The following is a 20,369-nucleotide window of genomic DNA, read 5'->3' as shown; positions in this document are numbered from 1 at the left end:
GTTTCCTTACAGGAAGTGTAATTATACACTTGTGGAGTGGCACAAGTGCAATGCTACAACTGCATGAGCAGACGCACACATACTCAAGGGCAGCACCTGCACACCTTGAAATGAATGTTCATGTTCCTGGAAAAATAACAAAAAAAAATAAATAAATAACAGAAAAACAGTCACAATAAGTTGGAAAGATGGGTTTGTGTAATCTGGCTGTGGAGAAAATGTTTCTCCCAACTTTTATAAAAATCCAACGCATAAACACAGACGATCATATAAGCCTGATAAAAACCAGGTCTTACCAAATATGGAGTGAAAATGTTTTACAATGTGGAAAACCCCCCCATTTACCCCAAACTAAAGGCCTCCTCCTCTACAACCTTTCATTCTTTACCTTGTTTCTTTTCATCACCTTCTCTTTGAAGCTCAACTTTATCTTGCCATAAAAAACAACTACTCTTAAAGTAGGGACACAAAAATGTACACAGAAACTAAGTTTTAAAGACAATCTCCACATCTCCATTTTCATGTACAGAGAACAAAATCCTGGTGGAGTTAATCAGGTCTTGTTCTCCTTTACTAAAGTGAAATTTGGATTGTACAGATATGACCAGATGAAGATATGACATTCACTATCATTTATCTTTACAGTGGCCTAGAAAAAAGTGAGCTAAGACTACATATTGTCACTGTCAAACAGAGGCAAACGTCCTTTATGCCTCTTTCATTTAAAGCCAAACAACAATTAACGGCCACATTTCTAAAAAAATGTGGCTCTTCCTGCAGTGTCATGGAAGTGCTGCCTGCTGTTTAGAAATATAAAATATTATTTAGAAGAGTTTCGTGCTGATAATGATCGCAAATCTGAGCAAAAAACACTTTTTCCACATCATCGTCTCCTCGGGTTTCAATGTCTTTTTAAACACCAAATCCTTAAGTTCACCTTCTTCCTGAGCTCCTCAGAGTGAAGAAACTGTTTCCCCTGTTGTCACAGACAACCCAATAAATAAACTAACGTTAACTGACGTTATCAACCCTTACACTATCAACACTGTTACATGAATTTAAAGTTGTTACTAATATCTCCTGCTTAAAGATGCCTCCTGACGTGACTCCTGTGTGAACCCTACATGCACGCAGAGGGACTCACCCATTGTTTATCTTCATCAAACATAACTTGGCAAATTCTTTTATTAGTCTCCCTTCCTGGGGTGTCGTAGTCTTTTAGTTGAAAAAAAAAGGTCTCTTCATTTTTGAGGAAAAGGGGGACGTGGTGACAGAAAAGCTGATTTTTCTCATAGATACTTAGCCAAGATAGTGTCATGCATTGGCAGGCAGAGCATTCAGCTGTCTGGTTGACCCCTGACAGCGTTCCCCACAGCTCTCCAAGAACTTTCACAACACAGAAACATGATCAAATTTGCATAATCTCACTAGTTAAATGCCCTTGAATGTAGCATATGCTGCTTTTGCTTTGCCACAACAGAAAATCGAGAATGAAGCACATCCTGTGTGTGAACCTCTTGTATCTACATACATAATGCAAATCAGTAAGAGGGAAGTAGACTATAGTGGATTGCAATGCATGAGAAGGTGTGAGACACTAGAGATAAATCTTTAGCTCTTCTATATACACAGTAACTATAGCCCTATTATCACTTGGATGAGCATGTGAAACATGTGGGTGGTGACCAAAGAGAAACTGAATGTTTTCTTTGTAAGAGTTTTCTTACTCTTTTTCAGCGTTGCCCATGGGGAATACTGAAGACTCCGTTCAGGGTATCATTTGAAATTTGAGCGTGTTAATGTGTAAGCCTGTGTGAGCATGTGTATGTAACCTAGGTCACATATTTGCAGTCACATTCTTTATTTCTGTTTGGGAAGTTTTACGTTTAGAGTGATTTGGGGTTTAGTTTAAGGAAATTAATGGAAGTCAGTGTAATGTCCTCTAAAGTAATGGAAACATTGTGTGTTTGTATTTATGGAGGTGTCACGTGTATCCAGCTCTCTGGGAAAAGCGGAAGTACTTCCTCAGTCGGGAAGATTTATAGTAAACCAAATGAGAGCCTGTCAGGCCTTTGAAAACAAGCTCTGCAGCTTCACAACAGATCTAAACCAAACCATGTCACGTGCCTGTTTATGTACTAACACAGAGTCAGGAAGCTGATCTACTGTGTCTGTGTTTTTAACTTGCAACTATGATGAATAGTTCTAGGCTTGCTATGGCTCAGGTAGTCCAACTACCTGTGTGGCAGCACCTCCTGCTGGTTGCTGGTGGAGTTGTGGCAGTAACTCAACTATTAATCATTGATGCGCATTTCAAATTGTTCCCCTCTGTAAAAAGCAATGGCAGCAGACGTACGCATGGACTTTAGTATGCCATTTAGCAATCAGCTTTGAGGGACGAAAGTAAAATCTGAATGTTTACTTACTCTACACAACATGATTGACATAATCATGCCTTTAAATTTTGCCTTCAAACAGTTAACATGACTTGTTATCCCTATGAAAAAAAAAAAACTGAAAAAGAGGCTCTCCAACTGGGAATGCAAGTTTTCATACAAACAGCTTCTCAACCAAACTCGCTGCTGCCGATTACAAAACTAGCTCTAGTTTCATTACCCAGGAAATGGTAACTTAGAGGGAGTTGCCTTTGCTCTCACACAAACAAAGCGATCAGATACCTGACAGCAGCAGAGTATTGAAGGTAAGCTCTCTTACTATCTGGTGGAAATATATTGAGTTGTTATGAATTACAATTACAATCTATAAATAGTTATTTCACTGACAAAAATGTAATTCTAAGATATGATTTAGTTGTTTATTTTTCCCCTTCATTAAACAGATATAAGATGACAGTGCACTTTTTCCTGCCTTTTCTGAAAAGCCTGTCACATAGCAAGCATGCTTTTACCATATAGAAGAAAAGGACACCAGGGTTACAGAGAATATATTCATAATGATTTGTGTTAACAAATTTATGATGGTGTTCTACATACAAGTGTAATAGTCTGTATTCCAATAATAGATGTATGCACTGTGAATTTACAATATGCTTTTAAAATGTCTTTACAGGATGATGAAGATGTCTGTAATGATGAAGAGTTGCTGTGTGGCTCTGTTTTTTATCCTGACCTCTGTGTCTGCAGTGCAAAGGCTCAATACATTCAATGAGCTTAAAAAGATCAACTTTGACCAATTTGTGCCCTCGCACAGTCTTTTGCTACTCCACTGGTTTGCCAACATAGTTGATATTGACAACAACAACGTCATCCGGCTGACCTTTGACCCAAATCGTGGCGATTTCGGCTCACATCATTATGGAAACTACGAAGGGATGTTGGATCCACTGCCTCGGGGAAATATCAGATACCAGTACTACACTGTTGGTAATCTCAATGGAGAAATGTCATCTCAGCTTCCATCCTACGTTGTCCACCCTCGATTTGGGTATGAGGGGAGAAACAGGGACCGGATCGTATTCAGAGTGAGAGAACAGAATGCGGGACGGCTAACTGGACAGATAATAGACAGAGTCTACATCACGCAGCATTATGAGACATCTGAACATCAGGGGACCAGGTATGATCCTGTACATACATACCTGGTCACACCACAGCTTTTAAGTCAGATCAGAGAGTTTTCTGTGGAATACAGTGACAGGATGTCACTAATGAATCTCAGAGATCAATTTGGAAGTAGAGCCAGTGATTCCCAAATAAGGGACATTAGAAACTCGTGGGGGGGACTTGCTTGTCTTGGACTGTTTTTGTTTATTGTGATACAGGAAAAGTACATTCCCGTCCAACACAACAACAGACGACAGCCTAAAGCGAAAAGGAACACACACCCAGATTTTATTGTCAATATCCCTGAGAGCAGGCAAAATGGTACTTCTGGGATGTTTGTGAGTCTTCTGCAGGTTGAGATGACACTTAAGGTGACGACGAGCACAAGTGGAAAAGCTAGAATCCTTTGGGACAATGTGCCTCAATATCTTTTAAATGAAGGTGTGATGGTAGTGCTATATAATAACGTTAAATATTTAACTTATAAGTCTATTGGGAATGCAGAATCAGGAAGCTTTAACACATCAATACCCCTGAATGAAGGCCTTCAAGTTCGGCTACATAAAGTGAATAAACTATGTTGTTTCTGGACATCCATTGGAGAGGAACTAGGCAGGGGTGAGAAGTTTACGAATCCCTCAGCAGTCAGTATAAAAGGCTATAAAGCAAGCCTACAACTGTTTGCAAAAGATGGTAAGGCTTGTGCTCGCTTATATGTGAAGAAGTCCTTCAATGACTGGAGATCCAAATTCAAAGATTCTTGGGTCGGGTTCTATAACTCTGAAGATGAAGACACAACAGATTATAAATGGTGGCAATGGCAATGGGCTAGAAAATTCAACCCAAGCACAGACTTTCAGGACTATCAGGTCTATGAGTATTGCTCAGGTATGACAATTGCTCCAGGAGTCCAAGCACGATTCATATTGAAGGATTACACAGAGAAAGCATGCACCCCATGCTGGAGGGAATGAAGACTGCAATCAAATCCACTGAAAACAATCTTTTTTTCTTAAGACGTAATATAGAAAGCCATAAGTTATAAAATGCTTTTTATTTCATGATGTTTGTGTTGAGTTCAAATCAATCCCGTTATTGATGTTTGTATGCATTGCGTCATATACTGAAAAACAATTCTCACTTAAATGATGTGAAAAAGACAATCTCATAGTAACAATGTCCTCATTCCTGATCTGTGTTGTGTTTCTTAAGAATTGCACCAGTAATCATCCAGTCGTATGAAGTTACTGCATATGTACTGTTTAAAATTCCACTGTGTGGTTATATGGGGAATCGACATGCAAAAAATGTAATATAGTATTCATTAATGTTTTTTTAATTGAATAAAATCATTACAATTATATAATACCTGGATCTAGAGACAGCCTTCTTCTTTTGCTCTCACACAAGAAATATGCAACACTAATGATTTCATGCATCTGTTATAGTCAACATTTAATCTTTTTTTCCAGTTCAGCTTCCTCCCCCCTTTCATTCAGACAGGTAACGGGTTAATTGTTGGAATGAGTCACGATGAGCATGATATTCAGATTATGTGTGAAACTGAAAAGGGCACAAGTACCGTCTGATACGAGTCAGTTTTCCGATGACGCCGTAACAGTTCATATTAGTGGTATTCAGTGTTTGCGTAAAACACAGCAGTGGTGAATGGGGAAAAATTCCATTTTTGAAAAAAGAAAAAAAAACTTTGCACCAAAATAGCCTGCTCTACTCTTTAGCGTTTGACTGTGTTAATAGCGCAGTGGTTTTCAATCTGAGGAAAGCCGACACCTTCTCCAAACAGTCAGTGCTGTTTTATTTCAAAAGATAAGTGCCACACAAATCTGTCAGTCCTTCAAGAGTCATTTTCAACTTTGCTATAATAATTCATATCAAGCTAACTGACACGCAGCATTGTTTTAAACAAAATGGCAGTGCAATTACTGACATATGGTCAGGCAAAAAGCAGAAGTTTCAGTCACAATTGAACCACGGAATTAATTAATTAAAAGAAAAAGAAAGAGTGCTGCAGCGGATAACTGTAGGTAAAAATCAATTCAGAGGAAAGTTTGAAGAGCGACCTCATTTATTTAATATCATGACCTGTAAGATTCATATTGTCAATTGAACTCACTGCTGTGCAGGTCTGTCTATTAATAACTGCAGCTTTTAACGCTTCAGCTGTGTTGATGTTACCGGGACCAACCTTGTCAGATACCCATCTCAAAACGTTACAGAAATGCACCAGTGGTGTAATTGATACCAACCACATGATACCAACACACTCAATGGCTGCCAGATCAATAGAAAAAAGTGCACGTGTGAAAGGAGTTTTGAGAGAAGTTTAGGCGGCTAAACTGAATTGTGAGTTAAAAGGTTATCATTACCGTTATCAGGTAAAACAGGAACATGCTGCAGATAAGCATCTTTTTACATCCAAGCACGGTCAAATTTATTGTAACAAACTAAAGCGACTGGTGTGGCATAAGTTTAATTTTCCAGAAAACAGCAACCTAAAAGGAGTAGCCACTTCACTTTCACAAACACAGAGACTGAAGAGACTGAGCAGCAGCTAAGATGCAGGTAAGCACTATTATTCTCTGACAGAAAGGCTTTTATTTACTACCAACTGCAACTATAATCTAAAATAACATCAAAGAAATTAACATTTAAAGTGACTGTGGAGTTTTTTTAAAAACTTTTATATAGAGTGTAATATATTGCACTTGAAAAACAAGCACGTGTTTGACTATTCGCAGAGCTTAGAGACATTCTTTGGTTTTCCTCCTGTCTATTAAATGTGTCATAAAATGTGTTACTGTGGTAGTTTACCATACAGTTATTTAAAAAAAAAGAAAAAGAAGAAAAGAAAAGAAAAGAAAAGAAAAAAAACAGACAATTTTATGTCTGCATTTCAATCTAAACACAAACCCCTGCCAGGAGTCAACATAATTGGACCATTTTTAGTATGACTTACTCTATCCCTCTAACACAGATCAGCCACTGGAGGAAAAACACAAAGACAAACCTAAATCAGTGTTTGTTTGGCTGGGTGTGTTTGCAGGTTCTATTCATTAATGTTTTGAAAAAAAAAAAGAAACCGGTTAGATGGATGCTTGTTACACAACTATGTTTTTAAAAGGCAATGCGGGTAAATAGGTCAGTAAATACTGTTGTCAATTGCATACAAACACCAACCTATAAACTGTCACCAATTAAAATAATTTATATAATGCAACCTGAAACTTATCTCCAGGAGTTCAATTATAGTCTAATCATTCTCTCTCACAGACACCCAGTCAATTTTCTTCAATGGAAATTTGCTTGTCAGTTAAAACAGGAACATTCTGCAGAAAAGAATCTTATTAAAGCGACTGGTGTGGCTTCAGTTTCATTTTCCAGGAAACAGCAACCTAAAAGGAGTAGCCACTTCACTTTCACAAACACAGAGACTGAAGAGACTGAGCAGCAGCTAAGATGCAGGTAAGCACTCTTATTCTCTGACAGAAAGGCTTTTATTTACTACCAACTGCAACTATAATCTAAAATAACATTAAATAAATTAACATTTAAAGTGACTGTGCAGCTTTTTAAATTTTTTTAATAGAGTGTCCCAGGCATTGTGTTTGACTATTCACAGACCTTAGAGACATTCTTTGTTTTTCCTCCTGTTTATTAGATGTGTTTTAAAATGTGTTACTGTGGTCGTTTACAATACAGTTACTTAAAAAAAAAAAAAAGAAGAAAAGAAAAGAAAAAAAACAGACCATTTTATCTCTGTATTTCAATCTAAACACAAACCCCTGCCAGGAATCAATGTAATTGGACCATTTTTAGTATGACTTACTCTATCCCTCTAACACAGATCAGCCAAGAAAAAATTACAGAGGGAAAAAAAAGCTGACATTAAAGTTTGTAACTTTGGAAAATGAGTAGATAAGACTATTGCAGCCTCATACTGAAGAAACTAAAGACTTTGCATAAAGGGTAAGAGAGCTGGGCTGGTCTTTCTGGTACACAGAGACTCAGACATTTTGTGGCTGTTATCGCCCACTGGAGGAAAAACACAAAGACAAACCTAAATCAGTGTTTGTTTGGCAGATTCTATTCATTAATGTGTTGAAAATAAAAAAAAACGGTTAGATGGATGCTTGTTACACAACTATGTTTTAAAAAGGCAATGCACGGTATGGATGAAACTTTGAAAATGTCTTTACAGGATATGAAGATGGCAAGAGAAATCACATGTTGCTGTGTAGCTCTGCTCCTTGCCCTGACCTCAGTGTCTGCTGCAAAGAACTACCAAAAACTAGACTCTATCAGAGATCTGCAACGTTGTGGCCAGTCTGCACCAACAAACCGTCTTGAGCTCCTTCACTGGTTTGCCACAACGGTTGACATTAACAATAACAATGTCATCCGGCTGAACTTTAACCCATTTACCGACTACGGCTCACATCACTATGGAAATTTTGACAATCTGCTGCCTCAGGGAAATTACTGGACTGTTGGTAATATTCTTCAAACCGCATCACGGTCACTTCCACCCTATGTTGTCAATCCACACAGGCAGACAGATGGATGGAACATGGCTCGGATCATCATAGGATCTCGTGATGGTGGACGAACAGTGGACAGAATCTACATCACAGAGCATTATGAGACTTCTAGTCATGAAACACGTTATAATCCTGAACATACAAACGAGGTCACTACCAACCTCCTACAAGAACTCAGGAGGCTTTCCATTAACGAAATCCAACGACTTTCTTATAATTCCCAGTTTAGCTACACACCCCAATCTGCCCAAAGTACAACGAACCAAAGCCACTTTCTGAGGGACTTGCTTTTAGTTATTGTGCTTGTGGTCGGTTTAATTGTCCTTCTTCCTATATTAGGCAATGTGGAAAAATATTAGGAAATAAGAGAGAGGGATGAGAGACGGAACTGAAACTGGTGCTTTTTAGCGATTAGAATCAGGCAGCTTGCAAAGAAAATCAGGGATTTACAAAACTTTTGTACAACTAGATATCAGCCAAGTGTCACAGTGCTGCTCAGCTGTATGCTTTGCATCCATGTGTTTATTATTGGTGTAAACTACTGTACATAAGCTTATCTTGAAAATCATTGACTTATAAGTAAGATGCGATATGCTTTTGATGAAAAGCAAAAATCATTTAACAATTTTTTTTCTGGAAAAGTTAAGTCAAATTTACACAATGTTCTCATCAAGAGATGAAATCATGAAGTCATCAGCATATAAAGGTAGTTTAGGCCTAAGCTGACAATCTGACTGACACCCACTGCATATCATATTGTACAGTTATGGAAACATAAAAGGCGATCAAATGGTACCTAATTAGATTAATCTTTATCGATGTAGCTGCAAAATGATTATTTTGTAATAAAATAAGCAATTTTTTAGTATTTCTTTTTAATCAGACTGGTTCTTATTACATATGATAATGCATTCTTCTACCTTTCATCTTGCAATAATTGTCTAATCTAATAAAAGTGACTCACTGCTGATTAATCTTGTGTGTAACAGCATTGACAAAAAAAAGCTAATTACTCTGGTTGATTAATTACAGACACATGTAAGAATCTCTGCTGTGCTTTACTTGTGGTTTTGGCCTTCTGTATCAGTGAAAATTCTAGACCAGATACAATCTAATAAGCAAAATCATTAAAACAGTTAACTTTTTTTATGCATCTATTTATTTTTCTGCAGCACGTACGCTTCATGCATACCCCCCCCCCCCCCCCCCCCCTCCTCATCAAAAGGCCTTTATGTGTGAATGAGATGGATACTGTTTTCTAAAACAGTGAAGGGTAACTCTCAGCAGACCAGCACAAGACAGATCATAAGATACCGAGTCATTATAAGCTGTTGCTGACTCAGCTAGAAGAAAATAGGCATCAAAGGGTTCTTTTATTCTTTATGAGTGAGGACTACGAAGCCAAGTGCTGATGATAAACAGGCACGATCCTTTGTTTGATCTGTAAAGTTGATCTTAACCAGTGCAAAGATCTTCTGAGACATCTATTGGTTTAAGTATACTTGTACCAGTTTGATCCACAAATCAACAAAGTTGACTGTAGACACATCGTTGACTTGTGGGTCACAACTGTTCTGAATCACTGTTAATGATATTTACGAAGATCGGAAAATCTGCCAAAGTTTATTGTGTTTATTAATGATTATATGAAGTTCTTAAAAGCAATTTTTTTAAATAATTTAATCTCAACAATCTACAATTCAAAGAAAATTATGTTGAACAAAGAAATTAAATAAAAATCAGCAGATCAGCAAATCTTTCCAATCTGAAAAGCTGATTGGTTCTCAATTAAACTTGATTCACAAATGATGAATTATCGAAATTGTGGTGGATTTACATGGTTCGCTGTTAACATCTGATTAAACCTTCAAAACACAACCTCATGCCACGCTTTCAATAAAGTCCAAATAATATCCATTACGACTGACCTAAGTCATCATTCCCATTATGGCAGTGTGCTTCCTCTGGTCTACTTTCCTTTATAATGTTACCTGGTGGTTGCTGAATTCATTTCCGAATTTTATATCTTTGCATAGACCTTCTGAGTTGCTTAACATTTGTCTTGAAATGATAAAACTAGAACAACTTAAGCTACTCAACAATCCAAAGGGATTCAAATTCTCGTTCGTATACCGTAAAACCAAGTTAAGGAAAAAGTACCACTATATTACAATTTAATTCAACTCTATCAATTTTAATTCAAGCTGAAGGCTGACCAATCATTTTTTCAAACAGGATTCAGATTGCAACTGAACAGCCCTTTAGTAAGAACACAAACTGTACAACTTATTCAACAGTTGTCCTGTATGCGTTGCCACGCCTCGCCTGCTGAACACTGATACTCAGCTTTGTTCTATCTAACATACATGCATGAATATTGACACCAGGAGATACAATTCTAACCATCCCTTCACACTAAACTGTTTGTGGGATGTGTGAGTCAATTTAGGATAAATGCTCTTCAACCAATCCACTCAGAGAGCTCCCAACTTAGCCTAAAACATCGACCAAGGAGTCTTAGGAATGAGTTCAGAGCGACTCTGAGTGAGAAGTGTTATTTTGGTGATAAGGTGGGACTGACCCTGTTGGTAGGTATGACACAATATTTTGTAGACTATGATTGGTCATCCGAGAGAAAAGGCACACACACACACAAATGTATTCTTGTATATATTATTTACATTTGAATTACCATGCAGCTAGTTTTGTAGTAAATATATTTGAAATTATCGAACACTAGTGCTATGAAAGTGCTGTAAACCGTGTGATCATACTACTTATAAAGGGCTGTGAAAGGACTAAATCATCACGACTGCATGGTGGTATTTTCCCAGTTCTTATGTCTTCCCATATCTTAATGCGAGGATTACTTTAATGACTGCCGTTAATGCATTTTTGCGCTGTCACAGATATTAGCACATCTCCAATAAAGCTGATCACAAACACACTGGCAGCCTCTTTGTTTCTAAGACTAAGCTCAAAACTTTGAAAGACCTTATAATTAAACTCACTGATCCTTTTGTGCATTAATTGTTTTAATAGGCTCTTTCTAATGTTCTTTGCTTTATCTGTTATGATTGCTGATTTTCTGAACATTTTAACGCTATTAGCAAAGAAGTTGTTATAAGTGGGGGTCATTCTTTTAAATTTTTTCAAATTCAGTTTAATTCCTTGATTGCGTCCTTTTAACTGCGTCTAAACCAGTGGGCTGGATTTTGCTTGGAAAAGTGCTGTATAAACAAAGACTGACTGATTGATTAGTCGACAGATAGGAACCCTGCACAATCTAATCTGTAGTGTTTTAACAACTCAATGTCATCCACTGTCTGGAGGACATCTCTTCTCCCTCTTCATCTTTCGGCTGTTCTCTTCCCTGTGTGAGGTTCTTAAAAGTCCTCCTGCCTGCTCCTGACAGTTTTTCACCTTCAGAGCTCTTCTAAGGGTTAAGATACTTCAACAATTCTGAGAATATTCTTAGAATTTCATAACAACGTGCAACTCTTTGCAACAGGAAATCCTATGAATATGACCCAAGATCCTAAAAATTGCAAGGTATGCTAAGTTTATGCACACTGAAATGTCATTTTCACATTTCTTACACGTAAAATCGATAAAAAGATTTCATTTATATGCATGTATACTGGGACATGTATGGTGGTCCAGTTTTATAGCAAGGTCGACCTAACGATAGCTTGACTCAACTGTGCATGTAACAATGCAGATGGACTGTGATAATCATAGCAGCCATGACTAACTAAATCCAGGTCAAGAGAAGAGACAGGAAACTAAATTAGCTATGTGCAAAATAAACTAATATGCGAGTGTGTGTGTGTGTGTGTGTGTGTGTGTAAACATGAGATCACATCCTGTTGAGGCACTCCAAGGCTGCATACAGCTGCTCTTGGTTACAGCTAACAAATCAACCAAAGCAAAGCATGTCATTACAGCACCTTGTGCTGTTCTACAGCCACCACAAAAAAAAAAAAACTGTTCATCAGTCACTCTCCCCTGGGCTAGAAATTCTTAAACCTTATGTGAGGATGAGTATAAACACTGTTTATATGTGTATGCACAAGCGCAAAGACCAAAAGCAGGTACAGATCACATCAGTCCTTATGCAGTAAATTAATGGGCCACACAAACATACCACCAGAAGGTAATTACTTTCTAAAAATAAAGGCATGTTGCCAAATCAGTGTGGTCTGTCTGTTAAGTGTTACCCCCAAATTAATTGAGGTTAAAAGGCCGTTTCTCGTTTGGCATTTTCCCTACAGGCAAACTGTACATAAAATCACACTTTCTCTCTCTCTCACACACACTCTTTACACCTCTTTCAATCTTTCCTCTCCCTTCCCTTCTGCCCATGAACCCTCCCATTTTGTCTACCTCTCCCCGCCTCCTATCTACTCCTCGCTCTTCCCAGGCTTCTTTCTTGCAGGGCCTCCCCTCCACATGCTCGGCTGAGCAGGAAGGTGGTAATCCGAGCCAAATGTGGCAGAGCTTGAGACTTTATCCTCTTCCTTTTTATTTGCCCATTGCCCTTCTGCTTACACAGGGCCGCACTTCAGATATTTTGCGTGCTCATGTGCTGACAGAGTCATCGCTGCAGTGATGCTTAACAAAATAAAGTTTAAAAAAAAAAAAAAAACATCTTCTGCAAAAGGTAGAAATGCAATTAAAAAATTTTTTTCTGTTTACCGAACAGCAAAATAAGTGCTTTAATAAAGGGAAGTTGTAATCTTTCTATTTTTATGTAAAATGCTTTATGACCTCCAGATTTGGAATGTATCACCTCCCTGCCGCCCACGCCTGGATACTACTTAAACAGAGGGAGCGACCCATGAGCACAGCTGTCTCCTGATAGTGGAGGCGCACAAACACACATCAGAATAAGGAGGGGCTGTTCTAATAGCACAAGAGAAAAACACAAGAACACAAATATGCTTTCTAGAGGAGGACATTTAAAGCCTACTGCTCAAATTAGCACATTTACAACCAAAATGCTAACCCTAGTGACGTTTCAATCAAGGCAATGGAAACAAAACACGTCAGCTAAAGTGTAACAGGAAGCGCTCTTTTTTTTCCACTTCCAACCTAACTGCAGCTAGACCAAACCAAAAGAGCAAAACATTAACAATTGCACATCCTGAAGGCTAAAGCTCCTTAAAAAGATAAAAGGACAAAAAAAAAAACAAAGGTAATTTTAGTTGGAATCTCGCCAGTAATCCAGATAAAATTAAAAAGTTTATCCTGAGTCTGGCACTAAAAGAAAGTCACGGTCTAGCCTTCAAGATTAGGTTAAATTCATCTATATATAGAGCGTTTTTATGGCAGACATTTAGACTTTGAACAGTATGTGGATATAATGTGGAAGAGGATATATAATGGCTATAATTAATTGGCATGCACTGGTGTGAAAGTACAGCGCAGGCCCCGTTAGTACACATGAGCTCCTTATACTCCAGTATTTGTATACAACAGCAGTGCAATATTGAACACTACTATTGCATAATGCATGTTTTCTCATATCGTGTGGTAATACAGTGGACTTTATGGAACTTAAGTAACTACATTTCAGGTTTTGGTGTTTGGTAATAAAGTGTTGCTCCAGAGTATAGTTCCTCCTGATAATGTTGAGCGAGACACAGATATTAGCCATCTGTTTGGACATACAAATAACTATTCTCTGAGATAGTGTGATGATATCTTTGACTACAAACCAGCACAGAGAAAAAAAAAAAAAAAAAAAAAAAAAAAAAAAAAAAAAAAAAAAAAAAAAAATCAACCAATCCTGGTATCAGTATAATTTCACTACATCGTGGGACAAAAAGGAATTATAAAGATTTTTTAAAAATTGCTCTGGCTAATCATATAATGCTTTATTGGGGGAAGAACACATAAAAAAGGTTTTTTTACCAAGTCACTGTGAGCCATCCCAATGCCCTAATCTCCCACAGCTGTGACACATTTACTAAAGTTTCAGCCCAGAGAAGCCAATACTTACGGCGCAAGCTACTACAAAAACAAGGGATGCTCAGTTTGAGTTTGGCGTCTTTTCTGTGTCACGTGTTGAGGAGAATAGAAAGCAATAAAAAGAAAGCATCTGAAAATATCTTGCTGTATGGATTTACTGCAAATGTACTCTCAGCTGCAGTTCTGCTGGCCTGTTCAGCCGCTTGCCTGAGTTTTTATTTTCAAAGTTGTGCTGTGGGAGCTGCCCTGGGATTGTCATCATCATCCTCACTGACCTATATTCACAGCTAGTCTACACCGAGAAGCTCAGGGATTCTGGTTGGGATCTTTTTTGTTGGCCCTTAAAAGCTCCACCTCTACTATTAGGTACAATAATCCTGGAAATAATACAAAATAAGCACACAAAGAAGGCTCAATTTAAAATGAGTTTAACTGTGTGTGAGCACACGTTCTTGTCTTAACTTTGTGTCTTTTCCTTGTCTTACACTCATTTATAGAAAAGGGAAAAGAGCAGCAACACAGTAATCAGATGATTTCATCATAGTTGAGTTTTGCTGCCAAACTGCTGCAACTTTATCATTTAGAAAGATGTCCCATGTTGAAACTGCTACGATTGGCAACAACAAAGAAAGTCAAACTGCAGTCAGAGACAGATATGGACTGTTTTGTGAACTTCAGTGAGCAGTTCACCTTCACAAAACACAACTGACCCCCAGGCAATTATTTTAAACCAAATATTTCCCCCCCGAGAAAACAGACTGAGCTGAGCAGGTACTCACTGTCTGTTGGTCGGGTTGTGGGCAGCTCTGTGACAGGCGACTGCACCCTCTCCACCCGTGGCTCTGCCAAGGAGGGCAGCGGGGCAATGGGTGCCGGTGGCGGGTGGTTGCTGTTCTCCACCGCATTGCCAGGTACCAAACCGTCCTGCTGTCGGAAAACAGGCATCTCTGGCCTCCTGGGGACCACCTCAATTGGGCTGAGGTTAGGAGACGGGGGCTCTGCTCTTCTCTGGGGGGGCTCAGGGATCCTAGAGACCGGGGCTGAGGAGAGCTGGGCATCCATCCTCCTGGGAGGGGCCGGGGGCTCCTGTGAACGCGTCATACTGAGCTCTGCCCTCCTGCTCGTGGTGCTGGAAATGGAGTTGGAGGAATTATCCAGGGGGTTACTCCGGCTGCTCAGACTGACCTCTGGCCGTTTCAGGCCAAAACGGGCAATGCCAGCACTGGGTGAGTTGTCTATTTGCTTGGAGGAGACCTCAATGGACATTTCTGTGCGGCGAGAAGAGGCTGTGTCGGGGTTACGACCCCCTGATAACTCAATGCGCCTCATGCCGGTCTTTGGGGAACGTAGATTGGAGGTTTCAGAGGCAGAGGACCTGGATGAAGAATAGTCTGAGTTGCGGGAACTCAGATCGTAGCTTCGATGGCTGGATGTCGAGGATGTCGACGAACGGAGGGAGGAGGTAGTGCGGCGAGAGAGGGGCGACGGGTGCGTTGATGTATCGGTTTCCTCCACCTCAAATGACCGTTTCAGGGCTGGAAAACACAAACATCTGTGGTTAACCACGAAAAGTAGAACCATCAACATGTAATGATGAATTATTTCAGAAGTTAATCTTGAAACCAATTTACACATTATTATACAAAGAAAAAAGTCAACTAAAAATGTGCAGATGTCAGAAAAGGGGACTTATAGCTGCAAAAACCTTTCATGAAAACAACAACTTTTGTATGCTGTGGGCGAACAGAGTGGGTGATTCTGTGAGTTAAAGCTTTTTAAGGAGAGCAAATGTCACTGATATAGTTCCTGTTGCAGCAATGCAGTCCAAAGCAGCTGCATATTTACAGGCAAGGCCCAGTGAGTCCTCACAATAGAAAGACGGCGTTAAAGACGACAAGAAAATAAATAAAATAGCAGCATGCGTTGAAAGAGAAGTGACAGTATGACAGGAATGTGCTCAGCTGTTAAGCTCAAACTGTTGGCTACGTACAAACGGTAATTCGATAGGCAACACAAAAGACATTTGAGGCCACAGCGCCAGGAACGTTGCTGTTACTATAATTGATCTAATAATAAACTCTTATTGATCTGGTTAATCCTACCTGATTTGACGCGCTTGACGTAACGCGATAGCATGTTGTTTGTAAATATGAAGCCACTCGATAAAAAAAAAAAGCCTAAGCCTAATTTATTTCCTGCCAACGGGAATAAAACGTAAAAAATGTTCCTGCCGTTACGTCACCAAGACATCTCACACACCTGTTCACCCCCATCCAACCCCTCCCAGGACTGTTGACGCCCACTGGAGCCTTAATTGATCACGTGGCCCATTACTGTTGTCTTCCTGTCAAAATGATTCGGTTATATGTTCTGTGAGCAAATATCACGTTAGTAAATGTCCGTTTTTATTGTGCACAGGTAAGAAAAGACTTCCTGATGTAGTTTAAATGATGATAGAAAAATGAGAATGTGTGGCGCACACTATTTATTTATATATTTTGGTGACGCAATTGTGGAAAGTAAAGTTTAGGTTTTTTTTGCTCATTTACACAAGACATTTTGTAGACTTATGGTTGGCCAGTGAGTCACTTCAATTTTGAAGTGTAAAGGTTTCTCTTGACATTTGGGCTGTAATCTTTAAACTGAGTGACAACTTTACTCTCGTTATTTTTCTTCGTTATTGAAGTTCTAGACTTATTTTGTTTCTGGACTTTATGAAAGAAATCTGGGGGGAAAAAAAGGTTTGATGGCAGTTTGATGGAAATTTTATACAGTGTATAACATAAAAAGTCTTAGAATAATTTCTAAAATGTTATTATTATCATTGTCTCTTCCAACAACTTTTGTTCCAAATAATAAAACTGTTAAATATAATTGTGCAACATTTCTTTAACTGCTGTATTAAGAAGTATTTTGGGGTATTAAAAAAATACACACATACAACCTAAACACAACTAAAAAGAAATGCTGTGTATAGAGTATGATGTAACTCTAAGAGAACATTTTTTTAACATTAGTTTATAGTTAAACTACAGACTAAAGCTAGTTGAACACTCTGAGCTTGTGTAAGAACCAACAGCTCAGTTAACAACAGCTCCACCAAAAGCACGACTTCAGTTTCTGAACTTCTCCCATGGCTTCATTTCAATAAATGTGCAAATAATCCCATGATCTCATCAAAAATCAAATATTAGAGTCCAAAGACTGTCCAAAAACTGAAAACAGATCTGTGTATCAGAACTTTTTTCTTTTCTTCTTTTTTCTTCTCTCGCCCATTAATCATGTCTAAACCACTCAGTTGTTTTTTCTTGGTGTCCCTGTGAACATATCAGTCTCCATCTCCTGCATCTACAGCAGTAACATTCCTCTCAGGCACCAAAGCGTCAGTAGTTGTGATCTAGGGATGCAGTTTGTTAAAATATATCTGATAGAGTTGTGAAAAGCTGCACATTTTCCTCTGACAGTTCAGTTCCATGTCAGATTTGAGGGTGACTCCTGGCTCACCTCAGCTTGGTTCAGAGACTAGAGCAGCTACAAAATTTGGAGCAAGAGCATGGCCCTTGTCCCAGAGCCTGCACTAGGATCTGGCCTCCACGAGGGCTGACGAGCCAAGCACCAGCATAGGAGAAAGCCCTGTTCCTTCCACAGGGGTGTTCCAAAATGGATTTCTTAAGTATAAACCTGCTTTAATGAGCATGAGTATTGTTCACTAATCTGCTCTGCCTCAATATATTCTCTTTAATACCGCAAAAACGAACTAAAACTGTTTTTATTGTGCCTACCTTTTAGAATTTCCTGGAACAGGAGATGGAAGTCATGAAAAAATATGACTTGGGATAGGCTGATCATTAGAGCACTGGACAGTACATCTCCACCGATAAATGTATTGGTGTGTGACAAAAAGCTCTTTGGGCTGCTCACAAGGAATTTCCTTCGAAGACATTACTGTCCATCGGCTTTCTCCAAGTATGTGACACGAAGCATGCCAATTACACAGTATAGTAGTCCAGAAGGAAGTAAAAGATTTTCTTTTCAGAAAGAAGTGTAAAAAAGCCCCTAATTGAACAGATCTGAAGGCCAGTTTACTAAATATGGTTTTATTTGTTCTAAAAGCACATTTCTATAACAAATACAGCCATTTTTAAAGCTTCTCAAGCATGGTACATTCACCAATGAGGCTAGCATGACTAAAAATGGATGTAGTATTTGTTGTGCTTCATTTCTGCTGGGAGAAAAAAAAAAAGAAATTGGTAGAGTTGTTGTCGGCTTTTCACAATCTCGCTCTGCACTGGCGATAAAGATGGGAGGAATGTTTTATCCCTGCATCATACGATCGGTCACTTTGTGGTTTCGGTTGTGGAGCTGTTACTTACAAAACCTGAGAGAAGAAGGTTAATGGACATCAGTTGCAGTGTTTATGGATGTGTGAGGCTCGCCTGAGCTGTGACAATCAGCAGGAAAGCTGCCTCGCACTATTTAAAACTGTTATATAATGATGTTTTTGCCTTGAACCGAGCTGACTGTGCTCTGTGAGCGGTGACAGAAGGCCAACACGACGACGTCCTCTCAGACACAGAGGAGACAGAGGCCTTGTCAGATGTGTTACTATCTCTCTGGATGTGTGTGTGTGTGTTTAAACCCAGCTGGAAAGTAAAGCAAACACATTGTGTTTTTTTCCCCCAGTTGGAGCCAAACCTTGGGACATGTGTGTATTATGAGTACGGGTTGATGGAGAGATACCACCAATTCACCTCGTGTTTGTGTTTGTATGAACAAATGGCACAAAAACCTGCCTCTGTGCACGAATGTAAGACAGTTTGTGTGATACTTTATCATGGAAAAAACACAAATAGCTAGAGACTGTCTGCTCTAAAGTGATTGCACTGATCACGGGCCTTCCAACCAAGCACAGATAATACTAATAACAATAATGTGAACCAAATGTAACCTCTGTTTACTCTCCCTCTTTCTCATCGCCTCTGGTTTGACCCAAAACAGACGCAGATTTTATTTGAACCTAAATTTGTTTTGACTTCTAACAATACTGAAAACGAACTAATCACCAAATAAGGAAGAGACTGAGCCAAGCATAATGATTTTGAAAATGAACATTTCCTCAGGCAAGGGCTGACTGGATGTCTTCCACTGAAACACAGTTCAACTACCAGAAAATCACATGATGTAGCTTCTGCAATGTAGCACGTACTGACTGAGCACCGCATTCTCTATGCCTCTTTAAGCATAACAGTAGATGAGCCGCACTGATCGGTAAGATTTAATGTTGCTTTCTGTGGCTGAGAGGAAACTTTGTCAAACCATTAATCCTAACTAGTTTCAAAGATCTACAGTCTCCAAACTGTGCAGTTGTCACAGAGTATGACAGAGATTGTTTGATAAAGTCTGGAATAAATACTTGTGCTATATTTGTGATCTTATTGATTAAAATCCCTCCTATTATACAGTAAAGAAGTGGCTATTTGTGGAGTTTGTTGTTGGCTTAAATTCCCTCCACATGCACGAGGAACTCACAGGAAACACAGCATCCACGTAACACAGCCTCACTGCGAGTCAATTTTATTTCATCATAACAGCCTTCCTGTTTACTGCTGTATTAGGTTACAGTTAATGGAAACCTAATATTTTGTACTGCAGCTGCTTCACATTAAAATCTATCAACTGATGAAAAACAGGACGGCTTTTATAGAGAGGTCATGGGCTATCTGAAATCATCCATCAAAAACACATCACTTTATGAATTATTGGTTTCTATATTGTCAATTTGAAGGAAATTTTACAATATTGCAAAGTTATTTTTAATAGAATAGCGCATTGCGGACACTTTCATTAGGTGGTTTGGAGCGAGAAAAGTTGCATAATGCTTTCACAAGGTGGCAACATAGGACATACAGTACATTGATGCATTAACAAAGTAGAAGGTGTGGAAGCTGCTAATCAGAAGCAGAACCTTAGAGAAGAAGAAATGAACTAAGCCATTTACCTTGACTGCATACAAAATAAAAGCAGAGATAGGTTCACAGCATTTCTAATTAATTACGCACACTGTGATTATTCTTTCTGTTAGCCTGGATTTGACAGCCTTCTTCACTAAGACTGAAACTTCTAAAAGATATTGCTGGAGTGTTTGAGAATACTAAAAACAGTTAAACTATGGTCTATGAGCAAACCCTTTGGTTTTCCAGGCGAGTTTCTCTGGAATATCATTCACAGTTGCTCCAACATGCAACTTCCAAAGTAAATGGAATGCACCACAGCT

The 20,369-nt window shown here is 38.8% G+C and overlaps 2 protein-coding genes across 5 annotated transcripts in view; one reads left to right on the top strand and one right to left on the bottom strand.

Annotated features, from left to right (window-relative positions):
- septin9a (septin 9a) overlaps nucleotides 1–20,369 on the bottom strand; it is a 66,906-nt gene that overhangs the window by 18,682 nt on the left and 27,855 nt on the right. For all 4 annotated transcript variants that reach the window (XM_072369762.1, XM_072369765.1, XM_072369764.1 and 1 more), the window contains one exon: nucleotides 14,875–15,630. In XM_072369762.1, the coding sequence (XP_072225863.1) occupies nucleotides 14,875–15,630 (756 nt within the window). The remainder of the gene's footprint in view (nucleotides 1–14,874; nucleotides 15,631–20,369) is intronic.
- Nucleotides 2,495–4,901, top strand: LOC140274062 (uncharacterized). Its single transcript, XM_072369769.1, has 2 exons — nucleotides 2,495–2,701; nucleotides 3,070–4,901. Exon 2 carries the CDS (start codon nucleotides 3,071–3,073, stop codon nucleotides 4,535–4,537), a length of 1,467 nt encoding a protein of 488 aa, XP_072225870.1. The 5' UTR covers nucleotides 2,495–2,701; nucleotide 3,070; the 3' UTR covers nucleotides 4,538–4,901.

Source organism: Leuresthes tenuis, unplaced genomic scaffold (genome assembly GCF_036924035.1).
Source record: "Leuresthes tenuis unplaced genomic scaffold, fLeuTen1.0.hap1 SCAF_17, whole genome shotgun sequence".
In the NCBI taxonomy this organism is placed as follows: domain Eukaryota; kingdom Metazoa; phylum Chordata; class Actinopteri; order Atheriniformes; family Atherinopsidae; genus Leuresthes; species Leuresthes tenuis.
Note: the sequence above shows the minus strand (reverse complement) of the source record. Positions and strands in the feature narration are given on the sequence as shown.

Excerpts from the sequence above, each read along its gene's own strand:
- LOC140274062 (XM_072369769.1), top strand. The coding sequence starts at position 3,071 with ATGATGAAGATGTCTGTAATGATGAAGAGTTGCTGTGTGGCTCTGTTT.